Source organism: Temnothorax longispinosus, chromosome 2, assembly GCF_030848805.1.
Source record: "Temnothorax longispinosus isolate EJ_2023e chromosome 2, Tlon_JGU_v1, whole genome shotgun sequence".
In the NCBI taxonomy this organism is placed as follows: domain Eukaryota; kingdom Metazoa; phylum Arthropoda; class Insecta; order Hymenoptera; family Formicidae; genus Temnothorax; species Temnothorax longispinosus.
In genome coordinates, this window is record NC_092359.1 from 23959082 (window position 1) to 23976141 (window position 17060).

General features: G+C 42.0%; 2 protein-coding genes across 9 annotated transcripts in view; one reads left to right on the forward strand and one right to left on the reverse strand.

Annotated features, from left to right (window-relative positions):
• Positions 1-17060, reverse strand: part of M (zona pellucida domain-containing protein miniature) — a 308803-nt gene that overhangs the window by 240840 nt on the left and 50903 nt on the right. The gene's annotated exons all lie outside the window — the stretch shown is intronic.
• Positions 1-17060, forward strand: part of Sol1 — a 238388-nt gene that overhangs the window by 214701 nt on the left and 6627 nt on the right. For all 4 annotated transcript variants that reach the window (XM_071797777.1, XM_071797774.1, XM_071797775.1 and 1 more), the window contains exons 10-12: positions 847-1037; positions 11920-12127; positions 15688-15935. In XM_071797777.1, coding sequence (XP_071653878.1) covers positions 847-1037; positions 11920-12127; positions 15688-15935 — 647 coding nt within the window. The remainder of the gene's footprint in view (positions 1-846; positions 1038-11919; positions 12128-15687; positions 15936-17060) is intronic.

Sequence of the window (17060 nt, forward strand, 5' to 3'; positions counted from 1 at the left end):
GGCATTTCCAACTCGACAAACAGATTGCAACGGATAATTTCCGCTTTAAAGTGGTCGACAGCGAGCTCTCGCGTCAAGAGTTTTTGAAACGAAAGTCCAGGCTCGAGAATGTCAACTCGGTGTCGAGTTATCGTTCCAAGTTCGCTAGCGGCGCGGCGGCGCGTCGTAAGCACAGAATATAAAATTGGACAACGTGCAACGTGTTGCAGTACACGCTCCGGTGCGCGTACCGGGACAAATACATCTTGATTCCTGTTCCTTGTGTTCTAACGGGACGTGAAATCAGAAATGGAAATACGAGTCCCCCCGGTAGCGAAGCGTCTTTTGTCGAGGAAATGAAAAGTTTTTCCTATCGAATATTGTTTCGTGACGCGTAACGAAGGCTGCACGGCCTGCACGTCGAAGCAACGCTGACACGACTGGGCAATGTTGTAGAACAGTTATTCCGTCCAACAATTTTTTTTAACTAAATGATCAACGTCACGTGAGATGTTGCAATACGCAAATATTTTTTTTTCCTTTTAACTCAAATTGCTATATTTTGTATTTTCTCTCCTCACTCTTCGATACCATCATGGAATATATTACATGATGAACTGACCGTGCAAGAGGCACAAGAGATACTTTATCTGCAATTATTGTAATTATTGAAATTATATGGAAATTGTTGGTTTTCCACAATAATTATCGCGTTCGAAAGTATCAAATTTTGGTTGCTGCGTACTCAGCCGCAGATATGCGCTCGAATAAAATAATTAATTTTGCAAATATAATATGTATACACGTGTGTAAAATATAATATCTGAAAAAAATACATTAAATAAATATATAATTTTTTTATTGCAGCTGCGAGGGGGTCGATTCATTGGTGGCGTTCGTGCATATAGATGGAAAGAAGGACAAAATAGATTCGTTCTGCGGAGATGTACCGGCGCGGCCTATCATGAGCAACGGTCCGCGGCTTTCCTTGGAGTTTCAGGGAGTAACGTCGTCTCGCCATTCGAGAGGATTTAAAGCAACATATACTTTCATGGAAAGTAAGTGCGCAACGTATCAGTTTTAACGATAAGTTTGATTCTACCGTGTCTGCAAAGAAATAACGATCTCGAGTGAGAAAAGGCTGTATCTTTTTGTAACAATTCTATAAGTGAATCTTCTAATCTGTAGAAATCTGCCGCTTATGCGAGACGCGCGTAAATTTACACGCGTATATTGTCTTCTCATAAATCGATCGGAAATGTTCCGGTGCAGATGGACGACGGGCATCATCGAGAATAACTTATCGACGTGGAACGTGTTCGCGGCGCAAGATCAGGCCGTGACATACGATCTTATATATTCGTGGATGGGGCACGGAGCCGTATTCCGGGCTTTTCTCCTATGGGCACCTATGTCCCGTCAAAATTTCAATTTCCGCCGAGCATTCTATCGCGATAGCAATGCGTCTCGCGGCGTTTCGCCGTTTATCACCCGCAGGTGAGCTTGGATCGTAGCGCACACGCGTTGGGCGGGCATCCCCGGTAACGGAACAAATGGATGGCGAAGTGTGTTCATCTTGCCGAGAATCGTTCGAGGATACCGTAACGCACCGTAACGCGAGAAAGTTAAGGAGTGCATCGCGAGGCTGTACCGGCGAAAGTTGGCGCCCGGGCGCACGGGCACGGAGAGAAACGCGGAGGCAGACAATCTGTCTCAAATATCAAGCAGGTGGTGGGAGACAACTTTGTCGTGCCGTCACTACCGTCAGTTAAGGGATGAATATCGCTCGATTATGCCGAGTATTTTATCGTCCTCCGGCTACCATCGAGCAGAGTCGAAAGTTGGCGCGTTATCGCATAATTGAAACGCGGCAAAATGGATCCTGACCTATTTTGCAACGGTGGAAAGAGATACGGCGGCAAAGTTCCGGCAAAGTCGCTCCGCGGCTCCGTATTATGAATGTTAACGGCAAGTTTGAGTTTAATTTTTACGAGCGGGACCTATCTACCCCTTGGCCGTGCACCTCCGCCCATTTCCCCCTCCCCCCCCCCATCTTTGAAACTTCGCGGCTGAATTATCGCGCTAAGGGATGCGGGTACGTTCTTCGGGGCCCACATAAATAGACGTCGGAGGATCCTCGAAAAAGACGGGGTTGCTCTCGCAAATCGAAGTAGGCATTCGACAATCGAACTGGAACGGACACCAAGAAAAGATTCGCAGTCCCTCGCGCTTCCTCCCTTCTCGTAGGAAACCAGACGGGTCTCACTCCCGAACTGTCACAAGCACAACGATGTTCTCGACGACGAATCGATATGACGCGTCTTAGAAAGGACCCGCCGGTATCTTGCAGGAATAACATTCTACGCGCTGACTAGGACATTTCCTTAGGGGAATGGCTGATGTCATCTCTCGGACTGATATGTGCGTGTCAACCGAGTCACGCGATACATTTTCCCTCTGCGGCGTCTGTATATGTGTATATATATATATGTCTTTACTCACGCTTGAAACTAGTAATTATGACATTGTTACAGAGAGAGAGGGGGGGGAGAGAGAGGGAGGGAGAGAGAGAGAAATCGCAACATCCAGCAGACAAATTTCTCGCTCTTCGTCGTTATAATCGACGTCACGACGACAATGGCAGGTGGATAATCGCGAATTACCCCGTAACGACAAACACGCCATTGCAAGTGCGAAGGACGCGAAATTTATGACGTCTACTCGGTGTAACCCGCCCTTCTTGCAATTAGTCCTGTCTTCCGCGACGATGGTAAATTAGACTCCCCCTCGGTCTAAAAAGCGGATCTGTCTCTCGGCGCGAGTGCTTTGCGCGATAACGCGAAAATCTATTTTCCTCGTCGTTTTCGATCATCGATCGTACCGTATTTCCTTGCAGACGAGACATCTCACCACCGACGGGTTTGGACGGTGTCGCGTCAAACCATCGACGTTTCTCACGGAAACTTATCGCTACGTCGATTCGCAGTCGTTTAGTCACGATGTCGAGACGACGCGCGCCAAAGGACATCGACCGGAAGTTTCGGAATTCGGTCGAACGGTCCAAATATCGTCGACAGCAGCGATGGCAGCGTTGGCAGTTAGCGAACGACATATTCCTCGCGACGTGGCTGGTGAGAGAACTCGACTCGTCGAGCTTCGAGACGGTGACGGATTTACGAATCCATCGTCGACGCGCGACGAAGAAGTAGGACAGAGCTTTTGGAAAACAACGTCGTCGTCGTCGGGGTCGTCGCGCTTCGACACATTCAAGTATATGTATATATGCGCGTCTCGTGTTTGTCTGACTCTTTGTACATACGTATCCACGTCGGTATCAAACGTATGAAACTTACAGTCGTATTAGCAGCAACGCTTTAATGTAACCTGGCGTATTCCGCTTCCGAACTTCGCCGAAGTTTCAACGCAATATTTCCGACGAACTCGGCAAAGTTGATACGGGCGTAGCGTACGTCGTATTGTTGCGTCAAGTCATCCACCGGGAAACGCGCCGCGCCACGCTTGTTCGGTCGGAACCGTCGAGACTCGCCAACTTTGGTCATCCATTAACCGCTTAACTTTTTAAGCGAAGCTAAACCTACATCGATGATACACGTAGTTGCTGACTATTAAAATACTCGAAGTACACGGCGAAGTACACTCACAGAGGTCTCGCAACACGTGAACTATAAAAATTGTAACGTAACACGTACGCGAACGCGTGCAGGAAGTAACCGCCCCCCTCCCCTAAAAAAAAGGAGTCTATGGGCGACGCTTTAAATACCACCTTGGTACAGGATCGTTTTGCATTTCGAGAGTTATTCCGCGTGAATAGTAGAACGAGGTGCCGGAATCGTTATCGTTGATTACAATTGCAAAGTTGGGAGGAGTCCGGCCGAGACAGGGCCAGGAAGGAAGGAAGGAAACGACGAAGGGAGCTCGGCGGCCGAACGCTCTCGGATACGCGGACGGTGCCGAACTGCGAGTCGACGGCGAATCTTTTGTAATGTAGATCGCAGGACGATTTTAACGACGGTTATATTCCTCGAAAGTGTGATAAACAGTCTGCATGCACCCACGTAGATGCATACAACGGCACGAAGCGATCCTCGTGCCCGCCCATGGCCGACTTCGGGACAGAGCGTCGCGATCTGGTGCAACATAAATTGCCAGCTCGTATATACTTGAACATTCTTCCACAGCCGGGTATTATAAAAGTTTTCACGAAACTTTATCAATTTTACGGATACGCCACGTGTACTAGAAAAAAAAAGAAATGAGAGCTCGTTTACCGTCCTTTTTCTCTCTCTTTCTCTCTTGCCCTCCGCTTGCTTTGATTGCTTCTATTTCTTCACGTATATATGTATACGCGAGCACACATGCATGCACGTTCCGTAGCTTTATATGTATAATTGCATTTAGAATTCATCTCGCACAAACAAAATATTATCGGGCATAATAACGTTTTTAAAAACTGCTAATAAATTTGTAATTCTGATTTCATGAAAATATTGGAAAGTGACCGATGATATATAACGCGTAAAGATATCCGTACGTTAAACGTTATAGAAATGTGCAAAATAGTGGCAGCTTTCGATGCTCTTTGTACGAGTTACACGCACTAGCTTTCGTTGGAAGACAGAAACTACTGTGGCTACTATGGCAGGACGGAGAAATTCCCTCGTCTCGGCAGCCTTGAAAAATTGATACTATAGGCCGTCTCGACTAGGCTTTATCGGAAAAACGGGCAACTAAACGTACCATTTTATTGGATCCTACGCTCCGGTACGCTCCGAATACCGAATACCGAGTACCGAGCGGGGCCGAGGCGCTCTTGGTAGCCGTGCGTGAATCTCAATCGCGGAACCGCCGTGGCGAAACAAAATAGATTTCCCGTCTGCCGTGTAACTCGCCGACTCGCGGAGATTCGCTCGACCGACACCCAATCCCGTGATACCAAAAGTTCCAGGCACAACGTTGTCCAACAACAAACATGGCGGGATTGCAGATCCGTGTTTGCTCCTTCAGCGTGTAGCGCAGCATGCGTAGTTATAATATCTGCAGCATCCGGTGCATAGTTATGCGGAGTACCTGGTCTAACGTCGCGTCGCCACGAAATTCGGAGCTTCTTTTTGCGCCAACACAAAACAGTGCTTAGACAGAAGTTTGTTTACGGATGTTTCGTTGCACAAGTTGCAAAGTACCTTACAAGCGCGAAACGTTGGCAATTAATAATCAGACTTGTAAATCAGTTGAAAATGTTGAATGGATTTTTCTATTGCGGGACAAATATATATAGGACATGTACCAATGTACATATATATATATGTGAACTATAAAGTTGGTAGCTTATTACAGTTAACTCGCGCAATTTATCGTCGGTTTTGTCGTTGGCGTTCCTGTCAAACTGCAACTCGAAACGTACGTCACTCTGTTCAAATAACATCCTGTAATTTCCGCAGAAATGTACAAAGCGCGGACAAACGCGACGTTCTCGTTACTTTAACCCCCACGCCTCACGTAATCGGAGGGGCATTGCTTGTTGCCGAGCGTGAAACAAGCGACGCGACTGGAAAAAGAGCAGGTCGAGCGTAGAGTGAGGTCATTTCAAAATGAAAACCCTACGTTGAAATGCGAGACCCCGGCGATACAAGTAGAAAAAGTTCCCAGCCATCGGACCACTGCCAGTCAAACGAAACAATATGGGACTTTAATTCGGGATTATGTCATCCCGAAATGAGCGTATAAGATATCACGCACAACGAAAACAAAGCAATATTGATAATATTCCTTTCGAGACTGATGGACAGATAAATGACTGCAATCATTAAATTTAAATATTAAAATTGTGCGGATAATTCAACGTTAAATAACGTTCGTTTTGCTAAATATTCAATGAACATTAAAGAACCATCGCGCAACTATTTGCTCGTAGGCATTAACTCGATGATTCGTTGGTAATATATAATATAAACATCGGCAATCCACTATCACATCAATCTCGGTAATTCGCAAGAACATTTCGGAAAACCCATTTATTTATGCCCTCTATGCTGATATGATACCATTTGAAAACTTAGTAATATTGATTTATTTACTCCATATCGTAATGCACTCAATCCCACGGGGCGGTTTATATTTTCTGGCACGTTGTCGGTAATCATCGAAATAAAATCAGCCAATTCATAATTTGAACGGCCGCGGCGCGTTGCAGTTACGCAACGCATATCTGACAGAGTTCGCATCGCGGATGAATAACTGATCGATTAAATTATAATATATTAAAATGTCTCGTTGAACGCTTCTCTTGCTCGGTTGAAAACAAATTTAGGTACTTTCGCGAATATTTGCGAATATCAGCTGAAAAACAGCGTTGCAACGATAAAAAAAAAGCATTTATTATCACAGCTTTATATGAAAATCTAATAAATTATCTTTTTTAATACAGAATTAATTAAGACAGATGTTTTACTATTATGTCTTGCTAGTTTCATTTGCTACTTCTCTGACTTTAGTTAAATACTTTTCTTATATCTGTAGAGTGTCTCTTTGACGAATTATTTTCTTTATTGTTTGATCAAGCAATTTATACTTTTGTTAAAATTTTAATATAGAATTTAGTTATCGAGACGTCCAATATTGAAAATTCTCTCAAAGTTATAAAAGTAGACAATGAGAAATGAACTCCAAATTTCCCAAGGAATCTGCAAACGAGAAAAAATGCACGATGCTCGGGGCACCCAGTAAATCAAGCTTCTTGCTTATTAGAGGTACGCTTAACAAGTGAGTAATTGTTGCGCAACTTTCTTCGGGTCCTTTCTTAGCTCGAGTATACGCTATCCGTATAATAAAGTCGATGTACAAAACAGGTACGCTCCTTTCTCAATAGCGGTCGGAATGGAAATTATGAACATTCAGATGCAAATTTAATCATTCGATGGTGAAGACTCGCGCAAAAAGAAAATTAATGCAATTTTATTTAATTTCGAAAAACTTAAAGCAGAATTCTAGGGTAGTGAAATAATTCCAATAATCATTTTTTTGAATTTAGAGGTGCGTCACATATTTCAACGTTCGATATCCACACGCTCTGCGACGTGCTGTTTCAGACGCCGCGCCGCGCCCCGCCGCAAATGAATATCGGATCGGGGGCATGTCCGATCGAACGTAACACGCGTTATCCAGCGATGCCCTTAACCGCGCGTTACCCGTCGCGAGCTATCGGGAAATGTCATAAAGCGAAGCGTGACCGTGTCATAAATATCCGATTCTGACGTCGAAATTCAACGGACGATCCCTACGGGAGACAAATTGTGCGACAACCAGAAACGCGACCCGCCGCATTAAGGAATTACATGCATAGAGCGCACGCATCAGTCACTTCCATTGATTGCGCGGATAGAATATACGCTACGAAAGTCGCGTATAGGATGGTGAATATCGTGCAACTTAATGGGCTTTATCACGTGTGACATTTCGCACACAATATGTTCAGAAAGTGTACATGTAATTAACTCACCATTTCAATTTTCACGACGGAAACGTCTATTAGAATATTAATTTTCGCATTTCCACACAAAATGCGGTGAATGTATTTCGGCGAATATCTAACGCGTATATCTGACACAATGCCGCGCCGCGCGCCGTATCGTAATAGTGAATGATAATTTCAACCGTAATCAGTAGCCATATCGGTAATAAGCAGCTGATTTAGCAATACTCTCGATTATTCCGCATTGCGTTAGAGTGTGGAACATATAATTCACAAATATTTGTACTATACCCAATCAGAGTCGGTAAATTCTATTAAAAGCAGGTACCATATACCGCCATAGCGCATGACACGGATGTTGCGATCTGTTTGTCCCACTGCTAATTACACGCGCAGAGCATTTCATTCTCAATGAATCAGCGGAATTGTGTCGCGTCCGAAACTTGCTGATCTTGTCACTTTTTATCCATATACGTTGATGATTAGATTGAGATTGCAAGTGTGGAACGTATCGATGCGTTATACAAGTATGAATGATAAATCGTTACGCGCGTGTGCAAAACGTTCATAAAGGCGACATTTGCTTTTGTTATTTGTCACGATTGGTGAAAGGCGTTTAATGTAGTTTTATCGAATTTTAATAAACGTGTCCAATGTGTCCATCATAATTTCAGTGGAAAATTCTATTAAGCTCCCTTAATCGAGACCGGCTAATGCACGACGTTGCTAGCTGTACGGTGCATTTTCGATGCATCTTCCAATTCCACCGGGATATAATATTTTCGCATGAATATTTTTCGCTACGAATATTCTTCTATAATTCGCCTTTCAACAAACTCATAATTTGATAGATATCTGCACATTCCGTCGCACTGGCTGCACAATTTTCATTTTTCTATTTCTCTCTCGTCAAACAAAGCGAAATTAATTAATTTTCGTCCTGCGGTGAAACCACCCTAATCGCCTAGATCGACGTCGCGACTTGCTGTACCACGGATACAACGATGCGGCACTGAATTCCATGCTTAATTCGCCAGGCAAACATTCGGTCTACGTTGACATCATACACTCGTATCACGCTCGCCTGATTAAAATCTTTGCGAATACCACGCTGCGAGTAGCGTTGCCATTGTGTCGCGTTACGTAAATCGAGGTATTACTTAGTTACGAGGGATACGAAAACGGGACACGGAAGAAAGACAAGAGAGATAGAGAGGAAGAGAGTCGCGGAAACGTTATATGGCGAATGGTACGCGGAAAAGAGAAAGAGCAACCAACCGTTGTTTTCCGAGATACGTTAGCGCGCCACGAGAAACCGGAAGTATTCGGGACAATGTACGCGGGCGCACATATCCAGAGCGCTCCTGAGTTTAGCTCGTAGAGTAGCATTATGTCGGATGCTAAACGCTTTCACGATATCTGGATGGTGCGCACGGTATGGCGCGCTGCCGTCACAAGGAACGTCTCTTTACGACCTCGTAACAATAAAAATCACGGCGCGACGAACGCGTCAGAACATTAATTGCTGCCGTGTAATTCCTTCTGCGAAAATATTGCGAACTGTGTATACATGTTTAACGTTGGTAATACACACTCGGCTTTCCGAATACAGACGGACATACTATATTCGGTCTCCATATAGTATATAAAGCGTAATTCTGGCATGTAATCTAAGTAATTGCAAAACTATACAATAATTTTAGGAGCATTGACAACGTGTTTGGTCTATCAATGATATAGTTTTACGCACTCCTGCACGCACGTTTTAAATAGAAGCTTAATGCTTTCGCGAATTGATATTGTCATTGTAAACAAAAAAGAAACTTTGTCATCCTTTTTTTACACGACATTTTTTACAATACAAAATTTTACAATTTTGTGGTATATATCCCATAAATAAAAAGGATTTACAGGATTTTTTTTATGTACATCAAACACGTTTGAAACATGAAACATGAAACGTTTGCTCCGATTGCAGACGTGGAGAAACGCGATATGAAAAGGCTGTAGATTATTACATTTGTTCTATGTGGTATTGAAAAATTACAGGTAGTAACAAGCAGCACCGTGTTTGAACACAATTCTGCCATCTCTTCTCGGAGTACCATTTTTATCACAAAATTTACTTGTATGTAAATATTCAGAAAAAATATATATATACATATTTATACATCAATTTTTCCAAAGTCTAAAAATTCCGGTTTCATTCGAATTGAGTTCCAATTTCTATGCATTATTCGCAATTTCTGGGTTAGGAATGTGTGAATTTTAATATTATTTCTTATGAATATGAAGTAGACGGTCTTGCGGTTGGAGTTTGCATGGGCTGACAACGCTAGCGACGATGAAAGGGACAATATGATCGCAAGGTGCATTAAAAGGGAAAGGTAATGACTAGGCGAGATAGTTGCCAAGCTGACCTCTCAGCTATGTACTCGCAACGCTTTTCAAACATTTTCACACTTTTTTCCGCGGAGGACGACCCGTTGTATTCTTTTTTTTTTCTTTCTTCTTCTTCTTCTTCTTCCTCTGACAAGCTGGCCATAGAGAGCGAGGGAGCAGACAAACCGCGTACACGGTGACCATAACAAATGCGGCTAACTAAGCGCAAAAGTCTCACGAAAGCTTATTACTCGATGTTTACAGCCCGGAGGAAACTTGGCCGTGCTCTCGCAGCGCGGTGTACCGCACTTTAGGAACTCACGAGAGGAGTTCCACAGTAACTGCAACCACCGCGAGTCGTTTGAAACGGGGCCTGTGTGACAACGGGGCCAATCCCGTAATTAACATACTCTCTCCTCCCTCCTCGGATTCTCTCCGCTCTTCCGCTCTCCCCCCCCCCCGCCGTAAACATTCTGCGTGCTCGGTCGCTCGGTGAGGAGCCCGCCGACGGCAATGTCGTTGAAACGGATATTTTTCAACAAGAGAATGCGGTGAAGGATGGAAATCACTTTCCGGGAAGTTTCCCGGTGGAAGGAAACGCCGATCTTTCCTGAACCATCCGCTCTCCGTAGCAGCCGTCGCTCTGGGGCGTCCGTCGCGATCGAAGTTAATTGAGTCGTCCGTAATGAGGTTTCGGCCGCTTCTGTCGAGAAATTTTAATCGGTCGACAGGATCGAGGAAGAAAGAGGTGCCTCCAAGTCGCGTCAACGACGGACGCTTGGAATGTTTGCAAGGAGTTATTCAATTATTTTACGTCCCGCCGCGCCGCGCGCCGGTCCGAGGTGCCACTCGATTTGCTCATCGCGGCGGACAGCGTAGGGATCAGCCCAGAATAAATTCAACTATATCGAATAATACTGACGCGCGTGAAAAAAAAGTGTAAGATAAAGTAATTTTTGTGGCGTAAAAAAGTGGAATTAAATGCAATTCAGTATAGCAGTATGGCAGTTCGTGTCGGATGTTATATTGGATGGACCTGCACGTAGTTATTTTTCGCTCGAATAGGGCAATTGATTGATCCTGGTGTCTGCCAATTCTTGTCCGGCAAAATCCGATCGATTGAAAGCATAAGCTCGGTTCTTTACGCAATTTTGCAGAATTTGAAAAATCAAGTTGTGCGCTCGCGCGAGCAATGGGATGTGCGACAATTTTTTATTGCTACGACAAACGACATACGTAAAACTGAGGAGAATCGATTTCATTTCGCCGAACGAAAAATGAGTTAGGAATAAAAATCTTGCTAACCGATACTCCCGTATTCGCGATCGATGATATAGCCCGGCGAATATACGATCGAAACTGACCACGAAAACCATCGCGCTAGCGCGTACGGCAACACGTATGCAGGACACCCTATTTTCAGACACCGTTGTCACCAAACCGCCTTGCAAGCAATCTAGCATGGGAACAGGCTTTACACCGGGGTAATTACGGGGATATCGCGGGGGAGGCTTTACACGCGCGAGCGAACCGAAACTCGCGCTTTAATATTCGATTTCGACGCTGCCTACATTGAAGCTGTCGATTAATAATATATTAGTAATTACTTCGATATTATTCATATTTCTCGGGCGTATTACACTGTCACGATTGTACCGCCAATGATTTGTATTACGTTGCGCAGCCAGCCATTAGTATATGTCAATATTTATTAAGCCGCTCAGAGGATTATAAACGCCCCTGTAATAATGAAGTGCGTGGATAATAAATTGTGATGACGAAAAAACAGTGAGAAATTCGTACCCTTCTTCGCGCTGTTGCAATGGAATACTATAAATTGAATCAATTTTTCCTCTCTCTTTCTCTCTCTCCCTATCTGATGATATAAACACGGTAATAATTAATAATAATCTTATAACGTTCGAACGACCAAGGAATAGTTGAAAGAGAGAAATCGTCAAACTACGAAAAAGAAATGCTTTCGAGTCATTCCACTACTCGCACGAATATCGAATATCGATCCGTTCAAGCGTTTCAGCGCACTTACGAATGCTGCTTTACTGTTTCAGACTTCGGTATAACGACAGGTCGGCAAGAGGGGCAGTATCCGTGTGCCTTTGTTTTCAACAGCAACGAGACCCGGAACGGTACGTTCGCGTCGCCAAATTACCCCGGCCTGTACCCTCGTAGCACGGAATGCTACTACTTCTTCTATGGTCAATCTAACGAGAAGGTTCACCTTCATTTCCACTTCTTCGACGTCGAGGGAGTGTTACCGTAAGTTGAATGAACAAATCCTTTCGCGCTGCTTTTTCGAGAGGTTTTGAAAATGCGATACAAGCAGGTAGTCCAACCTTTATTTAAATAATCGGCATCGAAAATTGCGAGTATTTTCATTGTCGGCGATCAACGTCACTGACGAACGATAGCGCGCGCATGCCGTATACAAATATAATAATGAGAAATGAAAATTAATTAACGCGAATAATAATGCGATATTCACATGTGAAAAGAAGATAAAAGGAGATAATGACAATTCGGTACCAACCGATAAAAATATCGCGGTTAATGTCTAGTGAAATGTTTACACTTCAGATATCTCGATAATGAATCGAATTGATTGCCTGGGGTTCCCCTAATACCGAAAAAACCAGGCGATGCATTTATATCCAATATAATTATTGCATTTATATGCAATCATATAAATCATTTAACTGTATCGGGAAACTCGTTTACCACACTCTCTCTATCTATCTATGTAGACTCTCGTCTATCGCATCTGAGACTCAATAGACACAACGCGGCCTTTAAGCAAATTAGAATCTTTCCGAAGACGAATCGATAGTGGTTCAATTCTGGACCTTGCGGGAGTTGGGATAGCTCGTTATCAAACTACATCCAAGTTCTCAGCTACTTATTGAAACATGAAGGAAGCCCTGATGAAGATTCGGCGACTAATACTCGAGAAACAGAGGCAATTACGTGTCAACCACGCCGCATACTATTATTAACGAGCATATTACCCATTATCATGTAACAAGAAATATAACATGCTGTAATTTCTAGAAAATAATATAACGATGTGACGCAAATCCCCGCGCACATTGAAAGCCGAAATGTGACAGACGGATGTATAAAAAGGGATAGAGCCACACACACACTACTACATACGCATGAAAGATAAAGAGAAATAGTGCTGGAAGGGTGCTGGTCGAGAAACGACCGATGGCGAGAGGGAAACAGAGGGAGGATTGGGGTGCCGAGGTCATACGATAGCTGCTCCTAATTGGGTCGTATTAAATCGCAGGACCATCAATATTCCGGCGGCAACGTAACGCTACGTTCATTACCGGAAGCCGCTAATTAATCATGTTTCGCCAATTTCTGTCGAATTTTATAACAACGCGGCGTACGCTCGTTTGTTGCACACGGCGCCACGGCCGGCGGCCGGGCGCCACAACGTGTATCGTGACGAAAGAACATCGGAGCAGAATTCGCTGGCGAAATTCGTGTTGTCGCTTTCGGTCGGTCGGTGACGCGACTCGCTTTATAAATTGATAATTCGACATCGACCAACATCGGCCGTGCAATGTCTCGCCGCGCTATTTATCGCGGCCGCATGCATCAACCAGCCGTGCCAGTCGCTCGTGGGAAGATTTTCCCCTGGTGCTACTTCGGAAAACGGTAATCGTAAATATCACCAGTCCCCGCGCAACGAAACGAGAGTTCGATTGGACGAAGTGCGCCTTCGGTGCTTTACTCGTAAATGCATTTCACCAACGTCGACGCGGCACGGCCCGACGCGATGCGATGCGATGCGAGGCAAGACGCGGCGAGGAGCACAGGAAAAAGATGCATACTCGGCCATAAATCTGACCATCGGTAAACAGTTCTCGAGACGCTTTTGGTTACGCTCGCGTTCAAGAAAACGTGCCGGAAAATGATCTATCACCCGAATTGCCACTTATGTCACCGGACCAACTAGCGTGGGCTCTCTCTCATTTTTTCTCACTTCCTCCCTTTCTCTCTTTCTTTCATTCTTGCGTGCGCTCGCACGCTATTTGCAATATATATTTTCCACTCCGCGATAATAGCCTCATCACTCATACATCAATATTTCTTTTCGCGACGATATATTGTTTGTCTCGCCGCGGATGTGTCGCTGCGCAACAACCGAATGGCAGCGTAAATCTTACTTATCGCCTCTATTTATCTGCCAGGCAACACTACTCCGGTCGCCCTTAATTATACTCGATGAGATGGTAATAGAATATTATTATGCTACTCAATATGCATTTTGTATGATAAAAGATATAACAATGATAGCTTTCCATTCTCCTTAAGCGCAACGCGACGTCTTATTAAGATATTAACGAGGATATTAATATTGTTGAACAACGTTAAATTAATTATTATTATTAAGTAAAAGATTAAATCTTGCCAATATTTCTCGTGTAACTCTACTGCACTTAAATAACACTTGCATTATGATATGAATAATAGGCTGAAATTGAATTATTTATGGAAATACTGTTGGCGAAAGAATTATAAACGCAATTTATTACTCTGGGATAGTCGAGGAAGACTGTTAAGAAGAGTCATCCGAATTTTATCGATATTCCATCCAGAGGTAGATGTTGGAGCTTTTTGCTGCTCCATTTTTCATATATATATATATATATATATATATATATATATATATATATCAATGTATTGCATATGTCATAAGGCGTGTCTTGAAGGAAGAATGTAGACTTGCGTAGAAGCTGAATAGCTTATCGGATACCAATTCAAATGCTTAATAATCCATAATCTTGATGTCTTTGTATCTTCAAATATATACAGTTTGATACGTGTACTCCATTTGAAATTTTGATTTTTACATGAATATAAAAAGCGGAAACTAAATCTCGCTGACAGGTAAGAGATAATGAATATGATAGATATAAATTACTTCCTTAATGAAATGCACGTCCAGCAAAGTTTCCGAACTATCAAAGCTTGCAGGAGAAATTAAGAGTGAGTCGTTTAACTACCCAAACTAATCCATTGAGAATCAGTATATTTATTTTGCTTGATATATCTTAACACAGAGAGTACAAGAAGTGCGAGAGAGAGAGAGAGAGAGAGAAATAGTTAATCTACATTTTTTCGATCGCAGTATTTTATTTAATTTAAAAAATGCAGTTTGTAACTTGATGCATAAAGTTAAAGCACAACTAAAAAGCTTTTGTCGAAATGTGATGAAAATGGATATATTTTATGGTATTATATTTCATTACGATATATCAAACGTTATTATAATAATATTATTACTATAACTTTTATAATTGTAAATTTAAGGAAAATACAATATAAAAAATATTTATAAAGATATATATATATATATATATATATATATATATATCCAAATGGTAGAAAACACATCCAATTAAATATACGTAATTACAAATATGTATGCTATAAAATTCACCATTCATTTGCTTCGATAAACGTAATATAAATGTTAACGATAAAGCGTCAGTTAATTTTAATTTGTTTAAACTATAAAATAAATTATAATTTTTTAATTAGGAAACAGTATTATTATATACGCTTTCCTCTTTTATCTTTATCATTGAGATTATCTAAATGAACCGTATTAGCAGTGACCAAAAGTTAGAATCAATATTATACAAGTTTTATGTACCTTACAAAGTTATGCAATATATTAATTGTAATATTGCGTTCTTATCGTTGTTATTGAATTTTTGTGGATGATTAATGAAATAAATCATCGATAATGTTTTCCTCGTCTACAAAATAAAAATTCAATCGTTAAATTCGGAATTTTTCAGGTGCGAAGCTGTGTCAGCCAGCGATTACGTTGAATTCTCCAACTATATGATCAGAGACCGAAAGTATCCGAGGCACTGTGGTCAGCTGAAAGAATTCGACGTTTACAGCGACAGAAAGTTTTTCCGTGTTACGTTCAAGAGTAACGATCGTCTCGACGCCACGGGCTTTAATGCCAGTTACGTGTTCGTGGACGAGGAAGAAAATTACACGATGAAGATACCTGCGAGCAACGGATCGGCACGGCATGGTGAGGCTTTCGTGAAATTAGTTAATTAATTATATCACGGCGTTGCTTTACCGTTCCCTGCATAGGTAGCTTCTGATTTTTTAAAGCAGTCGTAACACCATCATCTCAAGAGACTGATAAGGTATACCAGGAAATGCGCCTTGTCAAGAAAATCTTCCTAGTACATGCAAAATTTTCCTTGCTACTACCTCGTTATTATATTATTTACATTTAGCAAATATATGTATATCTACTGTTTATTATCTAACACTCAATAATATATGGCCATGGAAAACGCGATACACATCGTTAAAATTAAAAAATTGCAATACGGCACCAATTCCAAGAGTATTGAATTTATTTCGCATCGCGTAAGTTCATATCTATGCGAATTTTTAAAAAGTCCAAGTTCATACATTTCGCTCGCTTTCGATGATACAATTATTTACGATGGATATTGGAAATGGAAAAATGTGAGCCGTGGTGTGTAGAGTTACATAACTGCAGTAGACATATCACGATATATACGTAGTGAAGTGCTTGTTATATTTCCGTAGGTATATATTTACAAAAGAAATTGCAGTTTCCCATATTTCCATTATTATGTAAATGTAAATGTTCTTATTCATTTTAATTAAGATAGAAAAGTATCAAGCAGCTAAAAAGATAGTTAAAATAACAGATGAATAAAGATTTTTTCTGGAAGATACGACACATAGAATCTCGAAGAGAAAGAAATCTCTTCTCTTTCAAAGCTCTCGAGAGAAAGAAATCTTTAAAATAGAAAAGATTTGCCTGCAATATTACAGCTACTAAAAGTACAACATATTTGAATTTAACTGAATTCTAGACTTAATATAATTTTTGAAATGCGACGCGCTCTGCATATAATTAATATGGTCTCTGAAAACTCAACCAAACGGAGTCTCGTTTCTCTTAACAGTTCTGACTTGTACATTCTAGACTACGACCACATTATGGTCATTATGTTCCGGGCATTTAAATATCTTGTTGGCAATTTCTATGACAGTTATTTCTCTTGATTTTTCCTTCTTGCCATTATACACGTTCTAAAAAACACGAACGGATATTCTGGAAAATAATTGAGTCTTTTGTAACATAAAGGAAAGCCCGACAAGAGAAACC